The sequence below is a fragment of the Rhinopithecus roxellana genome, chromosome 14 (assembly GCF_007565055.1).
Source record: "Rhinopithecus roxellana isolate Shanxi Qingling chromosome 14, ASM756505v1, whole genome shotgun sequence".
Lineage (NCBI taxonomy): Eukaryota > Metazoa > Chordata > Mammalia > Primates > Cercopithecidae > Rhinopithecus > Rhinopithecus roxellana.
The window spans coordinates 119,014,769-119,034,218 of NC_044562.1; the positions used below are offsets into that span (position 1 = coordinate 119,014,769).

At 43.0% G+C, this 19,450-nt stretch overlaps 2 protein-coding genes across 6 annotated transcripts in view; one reads left to right on the top strand and one right to left on the bottom strand.

The window, feature by feature from the left end:
* FMNL2 (formin like 2) overlaps positions 1 to 19,118 on the top strand; it is a 317,675-nt gene extending 298,557 nt beyond the window's left edge. Inside the window, exons 21-27 of one of the 5 annotated variants that reach the window (XM_010372899.2) lie at positions 1,284 to 1,413; positions 5,739 to 5,902; positions 6,874 to 6,975; positions 9,051 to 9,149; positions 9,737 to 9,860; positions 14,760 to 14,853; positions 17,087 to 19,118. In XM_010372899.2, coding sequence (XP_010371201.2) covers positions 1,284 to 1,413; positions 5,739 to 5,902; positions 6,874 to 6,975; positions 9,051 to 9,149; positions 9,737 to 9,860; positions 14,760 to 14,853; position 17,087 — 714 coding nt within the window. In that variant the 3' untranslated portion in view covers positions 17,088 to 19,118. Of the gene's footprint in view, positions 1 to 1,283; positions 1,414 to 5,738; positions 5,903 to 6,873; positions 6,976 to 9,050; positions 9,150 to 9,736; positions 9,861 to 12,384; positions 12,477 to 14,759; positions 14,854 to 14,898; positions 15,493 to 17,086 lie in introns of those variants that run through there. The other 4 variants (XM_010372900.2, XM_030916859.1, XM_010372898.2 and 1 more) reach the window with 4 other exon arrangements.
* LOC115893272 lies at positions 3,774 to 17,658 on the bottom strand. Its single transcript, XM_030916870.1, has 5 exons — positions 17,501 to 17,658; positions 9,910 to 10,084; positions 7,902 to 8,147; positions 6,190 to 6,296; positions 3,774 to 4,727 (listed from the first exon to the last, which is right to left on the bottom strand). Exons 1-4 carry the CDS (start codon positions 17,622 to 17,624, stop codon positions 6,269 to 6,271), a joined length of 573 nt encoding a protein of 190 aa, XP_030772730.1. The 5' UTR covers positions 17,625 to 17,658; the 3' UTR covers positions 3,774 to 4,727; positions 6,190 to 6,268.
* Positions 19,119 to 19,450: the final 332 nt, after the last annotated feature.

Genomic DNA, 19,450 nt, shown 5'->3' on the forward strand with positions numbered 1-19,450 from the left:
GTTCTGGCCTCCAGCAGATCGTAATCAGTTAAGCATGTCTGTTTCAGGTCTTCACAGTCTAGGAAATAAGGGAGGGGCTAAGCTAAATGTAAAAACTGGAGCATAGGAGCCCTGCTGTGTAGGAGGCACCTGCGCGCACCTGCTGGCTCTACATCCCCATTTCTCCTCCGGCTCTTCACTTTGAAGAGCACTAAAATTAGAGTCATCCTTCTTTTAAGGCAAGGAAGGTGGGATAGTAGATGCAGGGCTGGGAGAGTTCATGTAAGTCCAGTAATCAGTGTTCCCCTTATCCATGGGGGCTGTGATCCAAGACCCCAGTGGATGCCTCAAACCTCAGATAGTACTGAATCCTATATACACACTGTTTTTTTCCTAGAGATGCATATCTGTTATAAAGTTGAATTTATAAATTAGGCACAGTGAGAGATTCATAGTAACTGAAAAATAAAATAAGCCAGGCATGGTGGCTCACACCTGTAATCCCAGCACTTTGGGAGGCTGAGGCAGGCGGACCACCTGAAGTCAGGAGTTTGAGAGCATCCTGGCCAACATGGCAAAACCCTGTCTCTACTAAAAGTACAAAAATTAGCTGGGCTAATTTTTGGTAGCGGGCACCTGTAATCCCAGCTACTCAGGGGGCAGAATCGCTTGAAATCAGGCGAGACTCCACCCCAAAAAAAAAAAAAAAAAAAAATAGAGCAGTAAAATAAAACACGTTACTTGAACACAAGCACTGCAGTAGGCGGCAGTTGACCTGATAACCCAGATGGCTACTAAGTGACTAATGGCAGGTAATGTTTACAGCATGGATCCACTTGGCAAAAGGGTGATTCTAGGTCTAGGAGGGATGGGAATGGCATGTGTGAGGTTTTATCATGCTGCTCAGAGTGGTGCACAATTCAAATCTGATGAATTGTTTCTGGAATTTTCCACTTACTATTTTTGGATACCTGAAACCTGCAGGTTTCCTGAAACTATGGGAAGTAAACCTGTGGGTAAAGAGGAACTACTGTAGAGGAAAGCTGTGAACCATTCTTAGGTGCTTAAGGGTCATCTATATAGTTAAGCATGTGCCCTGGTTGGAAAGTTCTCGAGCCAGTTAAGCATCAATGGACTGGTTCACTAAGGAACAAATGGAATCCTGACCCTCCTCTGGGAATGCTCCAGCCTGTTGGGCGACTGTTACTCAGTTAATGACTCTGGGTGGGAAATGGTCATCTGAGGGGTAGCTCTCCCGTTACCCTTTACTCTTGTACCTAACCCATGTTCCCTTTTGTTTTCAGCTCTTAGATACAAAGTCAACAGACAGAAAGCAAACACTGTTGCACTATATATCCAATGTGGTGAAAGAAAAATATCACCAAGTGTCCCTGTTTTATAATGAGCTTCATTATGTGGAAAAAGCTGCTGCAGGTACTTGATTTCAGCTATTACTGTTTGTCTTGGGTATTAATGCCTTTAATTGTGGTGGAGCCATTCCCTGCTTAAACACTTGTCAGAACCCATTTAAAAAGCCAAGGCTAAGAAGTCAGACACACTGAGCTGGAGCACATTGGCCGTGGTGGTGTCCACCCTTGAGAGCAGAAGAGAACGTGGGCCTAAAGGTGATCTCTGTGTCCTTTCTGTAAGATACAGGCCGCTGAGTGTCATGTCCCTTCCCTCTTTTATTCACTGCCCTTTTTATTCTGCTGCTGTTGTATGAAATGTGAGAATGAGAATCTGAAAATCATCACCCAACAAACACTTTTAATTTGGTTTTGTGCCATTCTACTTGCTCAAGTGTGGGAGTTGTAAACATTTTGCCTTTACCTGGACACTAGTTAAATTATCAGCACTTCTTGGTTGCTACTTTGCTAAGACAGGTATACATTTGCTCATTTAAATCATCTGTGACTCTAAGATAGCTGGGATGTACAAGGTAATAGTATCTCCATTGTTATAGGTAAGAAAATTGAGATTTTTCGAGGTTAAATGTCTTGCCCAAAGTCACATGAGTAGAAAGTGATAGAAACAGGACTAGAAACCTGGTCTTACTTTTCATGAAGTGTATCACCCAATGTACCATGTTCTCTGAAAAGCGTATTAGAAAAAGGAATGATGCGCAGATTGACCTTACAGTCAGTTACAGGCTGTGATTCTCAAATTATGGTATCAAACCATAAGCAGCCAGTGTTTATTATAAATTCAGATTCCTGTGGGGTACCTCAGGCATATGAAATTTTTGAGGGTGAGGCCTTCTCTAACTCAGCTAGGGTAAATGGCTGCTGCTTCTGTGTTCTCACTAAAGAGCACTCTGTTCTACCCTCTCATACAAGATTTCTCATACTGTATTACAACAATTTGCATGTCCATTGCAATCTGTGCACTTTTTTTTTTTTTAGACAGGGTCTTGCTCTGTTGCCCAGGACCACAGTGCAGTAAAATGATCACAGCCCACTGCAGTCTTGACCTCCCAGGCTGAAACGATCCTCCTATCTCAGCCTCCTGAGGAGCTTGGACCACAGGCACACACCACTATGCCCAGCTAATTTTTAAAATTTTTGTAGAGATGGGGTCTCCCTATGTTGCCTAGGCTGGTCTTGAATTCCTAGGCTCAAGTGATCCTCTCGCCTCAGCCTCCCAAAGTGCTGGGAGTACAGGTGTGAGTTACCATGTCTGGCCAATCTGTGCACTTCTTAAGGGTATATCAGGTTTTATTTATCTATTTCTCTCAGCCCCTGAAAATTGGATGTTGGAAATAAATGAATGAACAAGTGAACAAATGAATGAATGAATGAATGAGATGATGCACTGTTACAGGGATAAATGCTGCAGACGCTGTGGTGGAGACTTGAGAGGCAGATGGAGATGACTCTCTGACTGTGAAGAACTATATGACGCAGGCTGGATAGACCTAGAATGAGCTTGGGGCTCATTTAGACAGCAGGCAGAATTTCTGTTCTCACCAAGTGATTTTCCCTCTTTCAAGTTTACCTTTGCCTAAATTAGTTCTTACACCTCACAATTCTAATTAAGAAAAATGTTAAAAAGCTATTATAATTTGTATCTGACCAGTGGGTACTAGTTCATTTTGTTTGGTCCAAATGGTGTCATTTGAAAAACATCAATGAGGAAAATGGGAGACTGGGTTGCTCCTTGGCAGAAAGGTTTTTTCTGTTTGCTCTCTGGTGCCCAGGTTGGCCCACACAGATTCTCTATGCCTTCACTCATGTATTCACTCACTCCTTCATTTATCCAGTGAACACCTTTGAGTGCCCCACATGTACTTGGCACTATCATAAGTGTTAGAGAATCAAGGATAAGACAGTGTGAGTCTACTGAGGGAAAAACCTACTGCACTGTTTTAGTAGGTTGGTGCAAAAGCAACTGTGATTTTGGACTGTGAGTTTTCAATCATTATAACTAGCTCAAACCCATCTTTATTATGGCCAGACACGGTGGCTCATGTAATCCTAGCACTTTGGGAGGCTGAGGCAGGTGGATCACTTGAGGTCAGGAGTTTGAGACCAGCCTGGCCAACAAGGCGAAACCCTGTCTCTACTAAAAATACAAAAATTAGCTGGGCATGGTGGCACACTCCTGTAATCCCAGCTACTTGGGAGGCTGAGGCAGGAGAACTGCTTGAACCTGGGAGGCAGAGGTTGCAGTGAGCCGAGACTACACCACTTCACTCCAGCCTGGGTAAAAAGAGCGACACTCCGTCTCAAAAACAAACAAAACACATCTTTATTAATCAAAATAGGAACTATTAATATCAATACATTTTTGCCAATGAGAAATAAGTTTGTATATTCATGTAGTGAAAAAAATCCGTGCTTCTAGATTCAACAACTCTTGGAAAGCATTTTCTGCATCCTGCTGGCAGTGGAAGCATTTTCCCTGCAAAAAGTTGTCGAGATGCTTGAAAAAGTGGTAGTCGGTTGGCAAGAGGTCAGGTGAACATGGCGGATGAGGCAAAGTTTTGTAGCCCAGTTTTTTTCAACTTTTCAAGCGTTGGTTGTGCAGTGTGTGGTTGGGTGTTGTCATGGAGAAGTGGGCTCTTTCTGTTGACCAATGCTGGCTACAGGCATTGCTGTTTGGGGTACATCTTGTTGATTTGCTGGCCATACTTCTCAGATATAATGGGTTTCGCTGGGATTCAGAAAGCTGTAGTGGATCAGACCGGCAGCAGACCACCAAACGGTGACCATGACCTTTTTTTGGTGCAAGTTTGGCTTTGGGAAGTGCTTTGGAGCTGCTTCTTGGTCCAACCACTGAGCTCGTCATTGCTGATTCTCATATAAAATCGATTTTTGGTTGCATGTCATAATCCGATTGAGAAATGGTTCGTTGCGTAGAAGTGGAGGAAGATGACACTTAAATGATTTTTTAAAAAATTTTCTCTCAGCTCATAAGGCACCCACTTACTGAGCTTTTTCACCTTTCAAATTTGCTTTAAAAGACTGTAGAATGGTTGATGTTGAGTTATTCAGCAACTTCCTGTAGGGTTCCAAGAGGATCAGCTTTGATGATTGCTCTCAGTTGGTCGTTGTCAACTTCTGATGGCCAGCCACCAAGCTCTTCATCTTCAAGGCTTGCGTGTCCTTTGCAAAACTTCTTGAACCATCAAATGCATTGCCAAATTCATTGTTGATGTTGCGAGTTGTCTCCAGTGCTTTACAACCCATTCTGAACTCAAATAAGAAAATCGCTTGAATTTGCTTTTTGTCTAACGTCATTTCTGTAGTCTAAAATAAATATAAAAAGCAAGTAATACGTCATTAGCAAAAAAAGTGAGAAATGTGCATTAAAATGATGTATAACATAACCACATTTAAGAATGTATTCCAATATCAAACAGCGTATTTCAGCAAACTGCAGTTACTTTTGCACCAATAATTTGTCCACGTGCAGAGCTGAGTCAGGCAAGGAGGCCCAGAGCTGGGACCCAGCACCCCACAGAAGCTGCTCAGGAGGTTCTGGGGGAGTGCCTGCCCTGGGAGGGGCCACACTGCAGACAGAAAGGTTCATACTTATCCTTTCTGAATAGGGAGAGGTTGTTAAAGAAGCTGTGCAAGGCTGCTTTGGGTCCTAGTAATCAATACAACCTATGGTCAACAGACAAAAGGCTGCCCCCTGCTTGAGAGTCAGAGAAATGCAAAAAGAGTTTATAGGCTAGACAGTGGCTCATGTGTATAATTCCAACACTCATGTCAGGGCAGGAGTTTGAAGGTGCAGTGAGCTTTGATGGAACCACTTAGGTGCAGTGAGCTTTGATGGAACTACTGCACTCCAGCCTGGATGACATTGTGAGAACTTTTCTCTAAAACACACAAAACCTTAGGCTTGCTGCAGATAAGGACCGCTGAGCCTAAGGGCCCACGCACAGGCTATTTCTTGTAAGAGAAATGGAAGAGTTTTGTGCAAGTGTGGGATTTAGAGTCCTCAGTTGTTACCTGAACTCCTCTGCCACCTACTAGCAGTGTGACCAAGGGCAGGCCACGGAACCCCTTTATGCTGCTTTTGCTCATTGGCAAAATTACCTAATGATGCAAAAGAACTAGTGAATGCAAAGAATGTAATGTAGTGCTTATAATGCTTCTTTGTATTAAAAGATCTCTGTGCCAAAAGCTGGAAACTAGGTTTAGGGCCCTTGGGTAAGCCTAAGAATCTCCTGAGAACTTGGCCCAGCAGTCAGACTCGCTGTGGTTGTGACTTTCCCCGTTGAGTTTCACTGGGATGTTCTTTCTCTGCTTCAGTCTCCCTTGAGAATGTTTTGCTGGATGTCAAGGAGCTCCAGAGGGGAATGGACTTGACCAAGAGAGAGTACACCATGCATGACCACAACACACTGCTGAAGGAGTTCATCCTCAACAATGAGGGGAAGCTGAAGAAGCTGCAGGATGATGCCAAGATTGCACAGGCAAGTATCGGTGCCCCCGAAACCTGTGAAGAGGCTGCATCCATTAAAGCTGCCTGTGGTGCAGGCCCTGGATTTGGGGAGAAATGTTCCATTTCTCTTGGTTTGTGGAGGGTAGATTTCTTGTGTAGCTATTGATTATTACAGGGGGACCATTCCCAGGGTTATTCTTGGAAGGGCCCCATCCTCATTGTCCTTTTCTAATTTGGGGCTCTCCACCCTGTCCCCCCCATCTCCCCTTTCACTTCAACACCCACTCCATTGTGGGTGCTGTATTCAGTTCAACCCACATGCATCAGGCCTGTGCTCAGCAAAGCAGTGTTCCCTGTGTATTGGGTTTCTGTAGATCTTGTCCTCAGAAATCTTACACTATACTGGGGGTTGCTGATAGGCAGGCCTGCAAAACAGAATGAACAGTACATCATCAGCAGAGGTAGAGGCAAAGTTAGGGGATGGAGACTCAGAAAGCAGATTCAGTGGAAGGGCCTCTGGTTTGTGGCAGTCTTGTATCATAGAAGAGTTCAGGCAGAGACTGAGTGTCCCCTGTGTGAAGCTGTCATAGGGAGTGTTGAAGCAAGGGAGTGGGATTTAGGATCAGAGTGACTAAGATCCCTTTTGACCTTGTTGGTTTTAAGGGGTTCTGCCACGGCCTTTGGAAACTCTTGAAAGAAAGGTTTCCTTGTTTTGTATGTGGGGTGTGTGCGTGTGTGTGTGTGCATGCATGTGTGTAGAAGTGGCAGGAGGTCCTGCAGATGAATTCCTGTGCCCCACTATTGCATTCCTCGGATTGCCTCTGCTGAGGCATTTGGAGGAAACACAGAGGTGTTAGGCAATCTTGGGAGGTAAGGGAGGTACAGCAATGCAAGGCCATGGGAGCCTGTCTCGTGGCTGCTGCTTTGCGTCAACGTTCCCCCCAAAGCATCCAGTTCAAATGCTGAACTAACGAAATTCAAGAAAAATTTGCTTCTTCACAGGATGCCTTTGATGATGTTGTGAAGTATTTTGGAGAAAACCCCAAGACAACACCACCCTCTGTCTTCTTTCCCGTCTTCGTCCGGTTTGTGAAAGCATACAAGGTATATGTTAAGGCCCTCCTTGCCCTTATTTCTCAAGCAAGCGCCCTCCTTAAGATGTGTCTGAGTCCCAGCTCTCTGCAGAGACCTCCCAGTTCCTATGGACAGCAGATCTGGGTGGCCTTCACGAGATAGCAGTCCCTGGCTCTGTGGAAGCTGAGGAACATTATGGTCCCTTTCTCCACCTAGCCAGTCCTCTGCCTCAGCCAGAAAACAAAGCTCTTGGCAGCCCCCTTGGGGCAAGAGAGATGCTCCAAGACCACCGCTGCCCCAGACTGTTCATCTTGGCAGGCAAGGTGAAGGAACTGAAAATCCAGGCCTCTTGTGGAATTGTTTATTGCGTAGAAGTGAGCTGTGGCCTGTGGCAAAGGTGCATGATATAGCAGAGGTTAAAGAGAGCCTGCTTGTGTTAGTCCTAGCACAGGGCTTAGGACCTCTTAGACCAGCATTTCTCTAGTGTGGACTGAAGGATGGTGTTTTTAAGGATGGGCACTGTGTTTCTTGGGGTGGATCAGTAAGTGGCCCTTCCTTTAAATGGGAGGCCCTCTTGGACATAATCCAGGGCTGTGGTCTTGAAAAAGCCTATGACTCAAAGAGGCATGTATCAGAAGAATTTGTCCACTTGAGAAATTACAAGAAGGTTGTTAGAAGATTTTAGCTGACCTTGGAAACACCTCAATCTATATCCTTCAGGTTTGTCTGCATGTAGCACTGATAACATTGGTGGAGGTAGGAGGAATGTTTATTGCAGAGGGGAGGAGGGATGTGGCAGGGTTCTCTACACTTTTGAGAAAATTCCCATTGGAAATAGGGGGACACTTCTCTAACACCACTAGGGGCTGCTGGCTCTGGAAAATCATTATCGGGCCTTTTACTAAAACTCAAAAAGTCAAAATATTTTTAGCCCATCTTCCCTCAGCATGACTTACTTAATGTAGCAGTAGAGATACAAGCTGCTGGTAGAGGGAACATGTCTGTGGCAGCCAGGGTGAACAGAAACACGGCACAAACTCCATGTGCCAGACTCTGAGAACTTGCACGTGACGAGAAGGCTGCAGGCCACCAACTGCTGCTGTCTGCAGTGCTTGGTAGCCCAAGCCCACTGGCTGGCTGTGCTTATGTGCTGCAGAGATAGCCTGTGCTGTGCCATTCTTTTCTCACGAAAACATGTAAGTCTAAGGTCAAAAGAGAAAATATATTTTAAAATCGGCTAAGACAGGTTGGGAAGTGGCTGGGGTTTTTCTCAAAGCCTGAGGCATCAGCAGGGATATGGGTGGAGCAGAGGAAACTTTGTAGGGACTTAGTAGGCACAGGTTGGGGTTTTAGGACATCATCCCTCTCATATAGACCAAAATGAAAACAAAAGCAATGGAGACCCAAATGTAAACTTTATTACTGATAACAGCTGGGCTGGAAGATGTGGTGTCTGTGACCTACTTCAGCTGCAAATTAGGTAGGTGACCTATCCATCAGTTCACAGCTTGACAACTAGAGGTCTCTTCAGGGAGGCCAGCTTCAAAAGAAAGACTGCCCAAGAGGGCTGAGCTGAGGTGAGCCTATTCACTTTCTTCTAGATTCATCAGACTAGTCACACTGCCTCCCTTGGGAAGGAGTGAGGCATGGGAGAGTCCAAGAGTGTCACTCTGGCGAGGCCATGAAAAGAAATGAGGGTTTTTGCCTAAAAATAGGCAGAAAGCAGAAGAATCTTAGATCCTGCTATCAGAGGAGCTCTAGGTAGGCAGACTGTCTCTGAAAGGAAAACAAAATCACTGAGCACAGCTGCCAGGATGGTAGGTGCCCACCAGTGTGTGGGACAGAGACTAAGAGGAAGTTCAAACAGGGAGAGGATCATCAGGAAAGGGCTTCTGGATGAATCTCAGCTCCCAGCTTTTAAAGAGATGTGACAGATAGCGTAGCCCAGAAGCAGAGCTAAATACAGGCATGAAGTGTAGATCTTCTCAACCTTCCATTTATTCTAATTCTCAACTCACTAAGGATGCCTGAAGAATAACTTTTAAAAATCTTGGTTGCTATCATTCCCATTAACATGATCTTTCTGGTTCTTTTGATTTATCCAGCAAGCAGAAGAGGAAAACGAGCTTAGGAAAAAGCAGGAACAAGCTCTCATGGAAAAACTCCTGGAGCAAGAAGCTCTGATGGAGCAGCAGGATCCAAAGGTAAGAAATGCCACGCTCATGAGACAGGTCCGTGAGGAGAGGCTGAGAGGGTTCTTTAGAGCAAGCCATAGGAAGGACCAGCAAGCCAAGTGTGCCCAGGATCCTCATCACTTCCTTCTGGTGCCTGGACACTTGGCAAATGGAAATATGGTCATTACTTTGTTCCACAACCACTGGAATGAGGCTAAGAGCATGTTTGTGTAGCATATCCAAGCTCATAGACATCTGGAAATGAGTTGGATATACAGAGAGGCCACACCAGATGACCCAGTGACGGAAGGGCTTAGAGCATAAAGGCTGGCAGTGCATAAAGTTTTCTTCATTGTGATCCCTGGTAACACAGTTGACGTCTGTAGTCGTTACCAGTTGTCTCTTGTTGCCGCGAGGTGAAGTTTTGTGTGTTTGTTAGTGAAAGTTTCTGTTTCCTTCCCAAAAACTTGAGTTTTCTGCATTTGAGCAGAATGTGGGATGTGTGTGTTTTTGGCCAAAGCTGCTTATTAGTAACATAATGCTCAGGCACATTTTGCATTTTCACAAACTCCTAATGGGTGCTGTCCTCACTAATCTCTGCCCTTCTTTCTTCTCAGTCTCCTTCTCATAAATCAAAGAGGCAGCAGCAAGAGTTAATTGCAGAATTAAGACGACGACAAGTTAAAGATAACAGACATGTATATGAGGGAAAAGATGGTGCCATTGAAGATATTATCACAGGTAAAAGATACTTCTTCACTGTGGCTCGTGGAGATCCCACTGGCCTTACCTAGACTGGGATGCATGCAGATTTTGCAGCTTCTTTTGTCCAGGGTTGTCAAGTTCATTAGTTGACTTTATTGACACCCAGAGTGATGCAGACAGGGTCTGAAGTCTGTTAAAACAGCAGCATGTATACTGCCCCAATACTCTGCATTGGAACCCTGCAGGTTTCAGCCGAGCTCCTTGATTTAAAGGATTTCCATTGTTATTGATATGTCATAATGCTCCATTTTTTTTTTCCCTCGCGGCCACACCTAGCCACCTGCCTGATTAATAAACACTGTGAACAAGACCCATTCAGCAATGTACTAATCACAGTCCATGAATGCTCTTTAAAAGCCTCTTTACTCATTCAAAGTAACTGAAGTCAGTAGGTACTTTAATTTGGATGAGCCAACAGGCTTCCAGCCCAGGGTTGGGAACTAGTTTTATCAGCCAAGAATTGTGTTAACCCAGCCTGGTTCTTGTCTGATTAAATTAGCTTAATGCTATCTCCTCAAACCAATTCTGCCAGATTTCTGTACTTCCTTTTACAGATCAGAATAATAACTTGGGCACTAGTAGCAGAGGCCACAAGTGACTTTTCTTTCATGTCTGTTGCACATGAATGTTGCTTGTAAGCTTCCAGATGCTTATAGCTTTTTATAATGGGACAGTCCAATAATATGCAGAAGTACTGAAAATAGTATGATGAGGTCCCATATATCCCTCATCCACTTCAAAAATTATGAACTCATGGCCAGTCTTGTTATACGTACACTCTACCTACCCCCATATCCAACCCTTGACAACCAAGACGTAGAATTTCATTTGGAAATATTTCAGTATGTATCTTCAAAAGGACTCTTATAAAAACAAAAACATACTTTACACCATTATCACATCTAACCAAGAATCCCTTAATATCAGATATCTGATATTAAGTTCACATTTCCCCAACTGTCCTGATTTTTAAAAATAGAATTCCTAGACTCTTGATGTCTCATTTCTTTTTATTTTTATTTTTGAGACGGAGTCTCGCCCTGTTGCCCAGGCTGGAGTGCAGTGGCGCTATCTCGGCTCACTGCAAGCTCCACCTCCTGGGTTCACGCCATTCTCCTGCCTCAGCCTCCCAAGTAGCTGGGACTACAGGCACCTGCCACCACGCCCGGCTAATTTTTTTTGTACTCTTAGTAGAGACAGGGTTTCACCATGTTAGCCAGGAAGGTCTCAATCTCCTGACCTCGTGATCTGCCCGCCTTGGCCACCCAAAGTGCTAGGATTACAGGTATGAGCCACCGCGCCCGGCCTGTCTCATTTCTTGTTATAGCTTAGTGAACATTGTACACTGGGATCCTAAATGGTCAAAACCACGAATTTTTTTCTCAACAGCTCAAACCCAGGGAAATTAAATACATAGGTTCAGTGATTAGGTAGATTAGACAGATTAAAAAGGAAGTGAATAATGAATTCCCTGCCAGATTAAAGCAGTGTAGGTCTTAAGTGGATAGTCAGTGGCTGATGCAAATGCCATTCTCTACACATGGCACACACACTCTGCACGTGTGCCTGTTGGTATTTCAGTGTACATAATGCAGGGGCTTGTAGATGCCCCCCCAGATAAAACCTTCAATATAGCACCTCTCCTTGCCTCCTCCATGCTGGGGGAGAAACTCCACTCTAAGCAAGACCAGGAACAGACTTCCTTCCTAGGTAAGCACTTTTTGGTCTCAGTGCCATAAAATGAACTTGTAGTCAGGGAAGCATCCAGCCTTGCTCATTAAGAACTTGGAGTTCCTGGCCGGGTGCGGTGGCCCATGCCTGTAATCCTAAGTACTTTGGGAGGGTGAGGCAGGTGGATCACTTGAGGTCAGGACTTCAAAACCAGCCTGGCCACATGATAAAACCCTATCACTACTAAAAATTCAAAAATCTTAGCCAGGCATGGTGGCTGGTGCCTATAATCCCAGCTACTTGGGAGGCCGAGACAGGAGAACTGCTTGAACCCGGGAGGTGGAGGTTGCAGTGAGGTGAGATCGCGCCACTTCACTCCAGCCTGGGCAACAGAGCGAGACCCTGTCTTAAAAAAACAAAGCAAAACAAAAAAAAACAAAGAACTTGGAGTTCCTTTTTTATTAGCATGTCCTCCATCCCAATTACACCTGGCTTTATAAAATGAATGTAATGTACGTTTTCTATTTGCTTGATCTAAGTCATTAATCTACTAGAAGAGGGGAATGAATATCTGTTTATAGGGTGGTTTTTATCCTCCTTGGAACATTTTTCATTTTCTGACTCACCCCAAAGCCCCAGATAAACTCCTTTGTACCTTTATGAACTAACTTGAGTATATATTGCCTTCCCCCTTTCCTGCCCGTCTCCCCCAACCCCCATCCCCCATCCCCAGGTATGATTAACAATGCACTAACCATGTACTAATGCAATAGATCTTGGCTTTTTATTCTCTTCTGTTTGTGTTGTTTGGCTGTCATTTTCAATGCAGTGCTGAAGACTGTGCCCTTTACTGCTCGCACCGCCAAGCGTGGCTCTCGGTTTTTCTGCGAACCTGTTCTCACTGAGGAATACCATTACTAAACTATCACTCTTTCTCACCTGATGCTCTTAAAAGGTTGCTACAGGTTTTTTGATCTCTTATGTCCCCCTCTGTGTGTCTGTCAGGGCCCACCAACATGCTAGCATGGTATTGCCATCTCCATCATGTTGTATTTTGTGTTGCTCTCATGCTGCATGGTTTTGCATTTCAATCATTATTGCTCACTCACTGCCACTTTCAATACATGTATGTATTCACATTGCTGTAACAGTCTGGGTGTGTTTGACAGTTGAATTCATAGAATTGTTCACAGAAATTTTCAGAAAAATAGAGCAAAAATACTAAGAGCACTTCTTTGAGAATCAGGATTGGTACCAAGTAGATTGCTTATAAGATTTTTGAGCTAATGTCTTTCAACACAATATAATAGCCATTAATAACAATAACTGCTATACCTAACGTATTAAGAACTTCCTGTGTTCAGGTTGGATGCAGTGGCACACACCTGTAATCCCAGTACTTTGAGAGGCTGAGGCAAAAGGATCACTTGAGCCCAGAAGTTTGAGACCAGCCTGGATAACATAGTAAAACCCCATCTTTACAAAAAACACAAAAATTAGCTGGGCGTGGTAGTGCACACTTGTAATCCCAGCTACCTGGGAGGCTGAGGTGGGAGCATTGCTTGAACCCAGGAGGTGGAGGTTGTGGTGAGTGGAGATCCTGCCACTGCACTCCAGCCTCGACAACAGAGTGAGACCCTGTCTCAAACAAAACAAAAAAACAAAACAGAAACCCACAAAACGTACTGTTCTAGTAGGTTTACAGATATTAACCTAGCCCTTTTATCCCGTACCCAGTTAATATGCTTTGATAGCATAATCACCTGCCATATGAAAGTGCTCAGGAATGCAAAGTGTTCTAAAGTACAAAATGACTTGCAGAAGGAACTGTAAACTATGCACAGCTGCAGATTGGGCCTTTCTTAACTCTCTTATACATCCACAGTGTGATGGAACTCGTAATACGAGCTTAACACAGGGAGCCCTTTTGACCTAGCTTGTATATGTAGATATAGGCAATCCATAGCTTTATGACACCCTACCTTAGGTAGGCCACCTCTATTCCTTCTGAATGTCATGCCCATGTTCAACTATCAGTAATTCCATGTTGGAGCAAAGCTGTGAGGCAGGACATGAATACAAAGGCTTAGATGCTCCCACTGTCATATCTCATTCACGTATCTTCACTGTTCCATGTCAAACCCACGCTCTACCTTCTGTGATCAGATCACATCTTGACCTGCTTCTTTGGTCAGGATGGTGGCACCAGAAATACTAACAGCAAATATCATTGGAAAATGCCACTGTTTTTAAACTGGGGGGAAAAAAACGATCAAACTTTTCAAAGTAACTTCCTGGGCTTAGTTCTTGATGCCTAATAAGAAACGAACTTCTCAGGCCGGGCGACGTGGCTCAAGCCTGTAATCCCAGCACTTTGGGAGGCCGAGACGGGTGGATCATGAGGTCAGGAGATCAAGACCATCCTGGCGAACACGGTGAAACCCCGTCTCTACTGAAAAATACAAAAACTAGCCGGGCGAGGTGGCGGGCGGCTGTAGTTCCAGCTACTTGGGAGGCTGAGCCAGGAGAATGGCGTGAACCTGGGAGGCGGAGCTTGCAGTGAGCTGAGATCCGGCCACTGCACTCCAGCCTGGGCAACAGCGCGAGACTCCGTCTCAAAAAAAAAAAAAAAAAAAAAAAAAAAAAAAAAAAAAAAAAAAAAAAAAAAAACCGAACTTCTCTTCAGTGTCTAGTTGATTAGCAAAGAGACAAGGGGAAGCACATACTCTAACGGGACATAGCCATTGACTCCTGTGCTGAGATTGACATGGAATTGGGTATGTGTTTATTTTGTGGCATAACTATTCTATGAATTGCACTTATGTATGTTCTTCTATCTCTAATAGCAAAGGACATAGAGTGTCATTGCCTGCTCTGCAGTGTACTTACCCACCAGTGCTTATTAACAGGCTAGAAAACTTGTCATCTGCTTGGCTGATGTTTGTATCAGTTTTGCTGCTGGACTACATCTTTCTGGAGCCAATCTTCAAAGCAGCTTGGAACTGGGTGGTCAGAGAGCTGGGTGGGAAGATGCACTCATCCTTCCCTTATTTGATCTAACACTTCTTGTAGTAATGGCTTCCCATTCTCTTTCTCTGTTGGCTAACATGCCTGGGAATGTTGAGCACTAAGTTGAGTTGCTTTCCATTTTCATCCCATTTTTTCTTAACCATCATTTTGTGTTTTTGTTTTTTTTCTGTTTAGCCTTAAAGAAGAATAATATCACTAAATTTCCAAATGTTCACTCGAGGGTAAGGATTTCTTCTAGCACACCGGTGGTGGAGGATACACAGAGCTGGCAAGCATCACTTTTTACTTAGCTTCCTCCTCTCTCTGTATGCAGATCAATGGTTTCAATCTATGGCTGAGGGTAATACTGGTGAGAATCTGACCAGGGAGTTTTTGTACCTCACACTCCAATGATGCAGGGATTGAGCCTCTCTACTGGACTCTTTCTCAGCCTGCTTTTAACTTCTCAAGTGTGATGGCTTGGGCAAGGGTATTTGCTGATGATTGTATTTGCTTTGAGTGCTGGGCTGTCCTTCCCTTACCCCCGTCTTGGCCTTTGAGTTACTCAGTTAAACCCATTTTGATCTGAAGCGACTGAAATCAGGTCCTGGCCAGGGAATATGAACTAAAGCCTTTGAAGGATTAAGATCTTTAGAACTAATTGCTCGGTTGAAGAACCACAGAGCTACATATGAGGCAAAAGTGTAATTCTGGCCTTCCATTGCCAGTGTGGGATAGGAAGCAGAGGCTTGAGAGGATTGGGGTATGTAAAACTATTTTTTCCTTAAATTTAAGAGTAGAGGCTGGGCACGGTGGCTCACACCTGTAATCTGTAATCCCAGCATTTTGGGAGGCCAAGACAGGCAAATCGCTTGAGTTCAAGATCACCCTAGGCAATGAAGCGAAACCCCCGTCTCTACAAAAAAAATACAAAAGTTAGCCAGGCATGCTGGCAAATGCCTGTAGCCCAGCTACGCGAGAGGCTGAGGTGGGCAGATCGCTTGAGCTCAGGAAGTGGATGCTGCAGTGAGTAGATATCCACCACTACACTCCAGCCTGGGTGACAAAGACTGTCCTCCCCCGACAACCCCCCAGGAAAGAGTAGGGCAGGGTCACACAAATTCCCATGAGTCAAGGAGCCAGGAAGGTAACAGGCCTGGTAGGAACTGTGCTGAACCTAGAGCACAAATCTTAGCTCCAGCTTCTTTTTGCTGTGTAGGAATTGGGGCCCGGTTTTGCCAGATCTTCCAATTTTTCAAAGAAGCCAGAAACCCAGGTCTTTATGTTAATTACCAATTTAAACATCAGGAAACTTTATTTTAAAATGTGAGGGGGGGGCACCGTGGAGCAAACATTCTGTGGGTCAAATGTGGTCCATCAGCTCCACTTTCAACTTGTTGAGTAGATAAAGGGATACAAAGGATTCAATTTGATTTAATTCTGTTATTTGTTTGTATTTCCCTTTCTAAAGATACCATGTATTCTAGCAGAAGTCAACAATACTAAGCTAATGAAAGGGAATTAAATACTAATTAAACAAAACAAGAGGAAAAGTATAAAGCCTGCTTTACTTTTTGCACTATGCCCTGACTTCATCAAAGGGAGGCTGCATAGCCTAGCCTGCTGGCTAGGTTACCTGACTTACTCAAGAAAGCTTGCCTTCATACTGAGTTCTTGCATAAAATTCCTCTGCTCATCCCTTCATGACGACAGAGCAATGCCTGTTTGGACTGGTATGCGGTGATTGATTCATTCATTTAACAAGGATTTTCTTATGCAGGAGGGCCCAGACAACTTCTCCTTGCTGACATAACGTAAAAAGTATTGGGTGGTAGAGCTCTGTAGTCCCCGCTTCTCAGGAGGCTGAGGTGGGAGAATCACTTGAGACTGGTTCAAGTCTGGCCTAGACCACATAACAAGACCTCATTTCTTAAAAAAGGTGGCCGAAAAGGATGTCAGGGAATAGATTATGTTAGTTTACATTTAATGGTTAATTGAACATTATTTTGTTTAAAATTTACAAAATAATAAACTCAGCTAGCTTAATGGAATGAAAATCGAGTCCCTTATCTGCAAAGTGAAAGCCTTTAGGTTCTTGTTACAACTGCAAGGATAAGATGGGACAGGACAGTCTGGTTTATTAATTTTGCAGTGTAAAATTTACTGCAATTACTGTTTATTCATTCAGGCTTCCAGAAACAAAAAAATTAAGCTACAGCTGCTTCTAATTTAAGAAACATTTCAAAGTAAGACTTCAGCTAGACTCTGGCCAGTGACAGAAATAATCTGTATTTTTCTCTCAAAGTCCTAGAATCCTACCAGTATTACACCCTATTTTGTTTGATTGTAAATATTGAAGGCAAATGTTTATGTCTTTGATTCAATGCTCGGTGAGTTTGAAGGGCCCATTAGCTGACTTTTCCACACAAGCTGCTTTGATTGGCTGCCAGCTGGCCTTTGTCTTGCTTAGACACATGCTATTAAAGGTTGCTATTCTCTCACTGGCACTCTCCTCTTTACAGATCTTAGAAACCAACCATACAGACGAGCCGATGCGGTGAGGAGAAGCGTCAGGCGGCGCTTTGATGATCAGAACTTGCGTTCTGTTAATGGTGCCGAAATAACAATGTGAACCTGAGACCGGCCTGCATGAATACAGGGTGTGCGTGAATGAAATTGCCCACATGAACTTTATGTGCTACCATTTAACTGCAGCCTTGTACACACAAAAAATATTCTTAAGGGCTCAGATTTAGCAAACACAAAATAATTTTAAAATGAGCTCTCCTTTCAACCCTTGTTAACAAGTGCCTAAAAATGGAAGTACCTGTTCAGATTAATCAAAGCAATAGGATTTGATTTGATTAGGTATCTTTTTACACCAGTATGTTATTGTTTTTTTAACCAAAATGTAAATTTCTTATTAAACTCATTACCTGCCATTGTGATTGTCCCATGATGGCCCACCTGGTTTCCTGATGTTGTAAATAACATGAATGCATCTGCTGTGAGTCCTTTGCTGAGATGTCTTTGAAGGAATTTTGTTTTAGCCATATCCATCAACTTTGTATTTTACTTGCAACTTGGAAGAAGGAAAAAGTCACATGATGAGACTCCTTGTGTCTATAACCAGGCCCTGGCAAAGTGCAAACAGGATGCAATTGCAGTGGCACAAAGGTCACTCAACCCTTTGTTTCCAGTTTCACATTCTACTACTACTGTGCTAGAGAACGATGCTCTGTGAGAGGCATTCACCGGTATGAATGTGGGGATATAATGTATAAGACTTAGTTGTAGTACTGTGTTCTTCAGCTAGAGGCAGCTTTTAAATAATGCAAGTGTATTTATTAGCACTAAAATTAACATCTCAGTAATCAGTATTAGCATTTCTGAGGACCATTATTAATTCTGAGAACAGAAACTGGTGCCTTGCAAGGAAGAAGTTTACTAGCTCTATTAATAAGCATTCAAGGTTACATCTGCTAGCAGAGTAGTGTTAGGAACCTGGCCTTTTTCTCCTCTGACAATCGCAATTTTTTCTTATTTTCTGTAAATTGGAGAAGATACACTTGGCATTGTGTATCAGGGCTAACTTGTTCATGCATTTCCCAGACTACTTATGGGGAATTGCAGTTAAATTGCTAAAAAGTACTAACGTGGTATTAAGCTTAAATAATATGTAATGGGACTAAATGGCCCACTAAGCCACTGTTATTTTTCCTTCCTCTCTGGCAGGGCACTTGATCCATTCCAAAGTCAAAAACTGGACTGAAGCTAAATTTGTACTTTTCATAATATACATTCTGCTTCTGGCTTATCTTCTTGGTACATCAATATATTAATTGTAAAGTTTATTGTATAGTATTTAACCGCTGAAGTTCCTATTTTATGTTGTGCTTATGTGAACCCCTTGGTGAAGGTCCCTTTTCCTTGGATGTGTAGTTATATGATCTTTTTAAATGTACAGATATTTTGCTATAAAATTGGTGCAGTTTTTTATGGTTTTTACACTTCTCTTTAATTCCCACCTAAGCCTCTGGGTAATATTGTAAATATTGTTTTAAAATGCATCAGCCTATGCTATACAATCTGAATGTTATTTTAACTTATAGTTTTTTTTAATATATATATTTAACTACAAGGACAGTTTAGGGAACAAGTTACCTACCACATTTCACTTTAGTGTACCTATTTACAGAAAGATTAAACTGCCACCTGCAGGCACATTCCCATATATGTGTACTTTAAAAAGAACATGCCAAGATTTTGTCTTTCTGTGGACTCAACAACATTCACTTTGATTAAAAATAGCAATTTGACCAAGTTGGACTTCCACTACAAAGCAGCTGTTTTCCAAAGTTCAATGCTGACATATATATGTTAAAATAATTTCCTATTTATTCATCTACAAATAGACATCGTTGGCATGTTCTTTTCTGTTTGTCTATTAATGGGCCTGCTTCTTAGCAATATTAGAATGTTTTATAAAAGCAATTCATGTTACTTTTCTGGTCTTTTCATGGCATATGAGCAAATAAACTATTTACACTACTATTCTGTAATATGTCATAATCTTTCAATGGTACAATTTAGGGGGTTTTAGCAATATTATGTGGACTTACTTACCTTCTAGAAACACATATATCTATCTTGCTATTTGAACTCAGAATCCAAATATACTTGGTAAACTTCAAGAAGGATTCCTCCCTATGTGAAAAATCTTGACCACTTGCTATAAAAAACATAGAAAATGGATCTTGGAAATAAGACTACATCTCCAAAATTGTATTTAGAAACATACAGCTTCTGGGGAAACAGCACCTTTGTTTGGTGAAATGCCACAACCCCCCCAGCAGTCCCACCAAATGTTTCAATTAGGACGTTGT

What these genes read in the sequence shown, in the direction of transcription:
- LOC115893272 (XM_030916870.1), bottom strand. Translation starts at nt 17,624, where the DNA reads ATGGATATGGCTAAAACAAAATTCCTTCAAAGACATCTCAGCAAAGGA. An exon ending in TGGGACAATCACAATGGCAG is followed by an intron (nt 10,085 to 17,500) that starts GTAATGAGTTTA and finishes CTTTAAATCAAG; the next exon opens with GAGCTCGGCTGAAACCTGCA. An exon ending in CTGCATGCATCCCAGTCTAG is followed by an intron (nt 8,148 to 9,909) that starts GTAAGGCCAGTG and finishes TTTTGACCTTAG; the next exon opens with ACTTACATGTTTTCGTGAGA.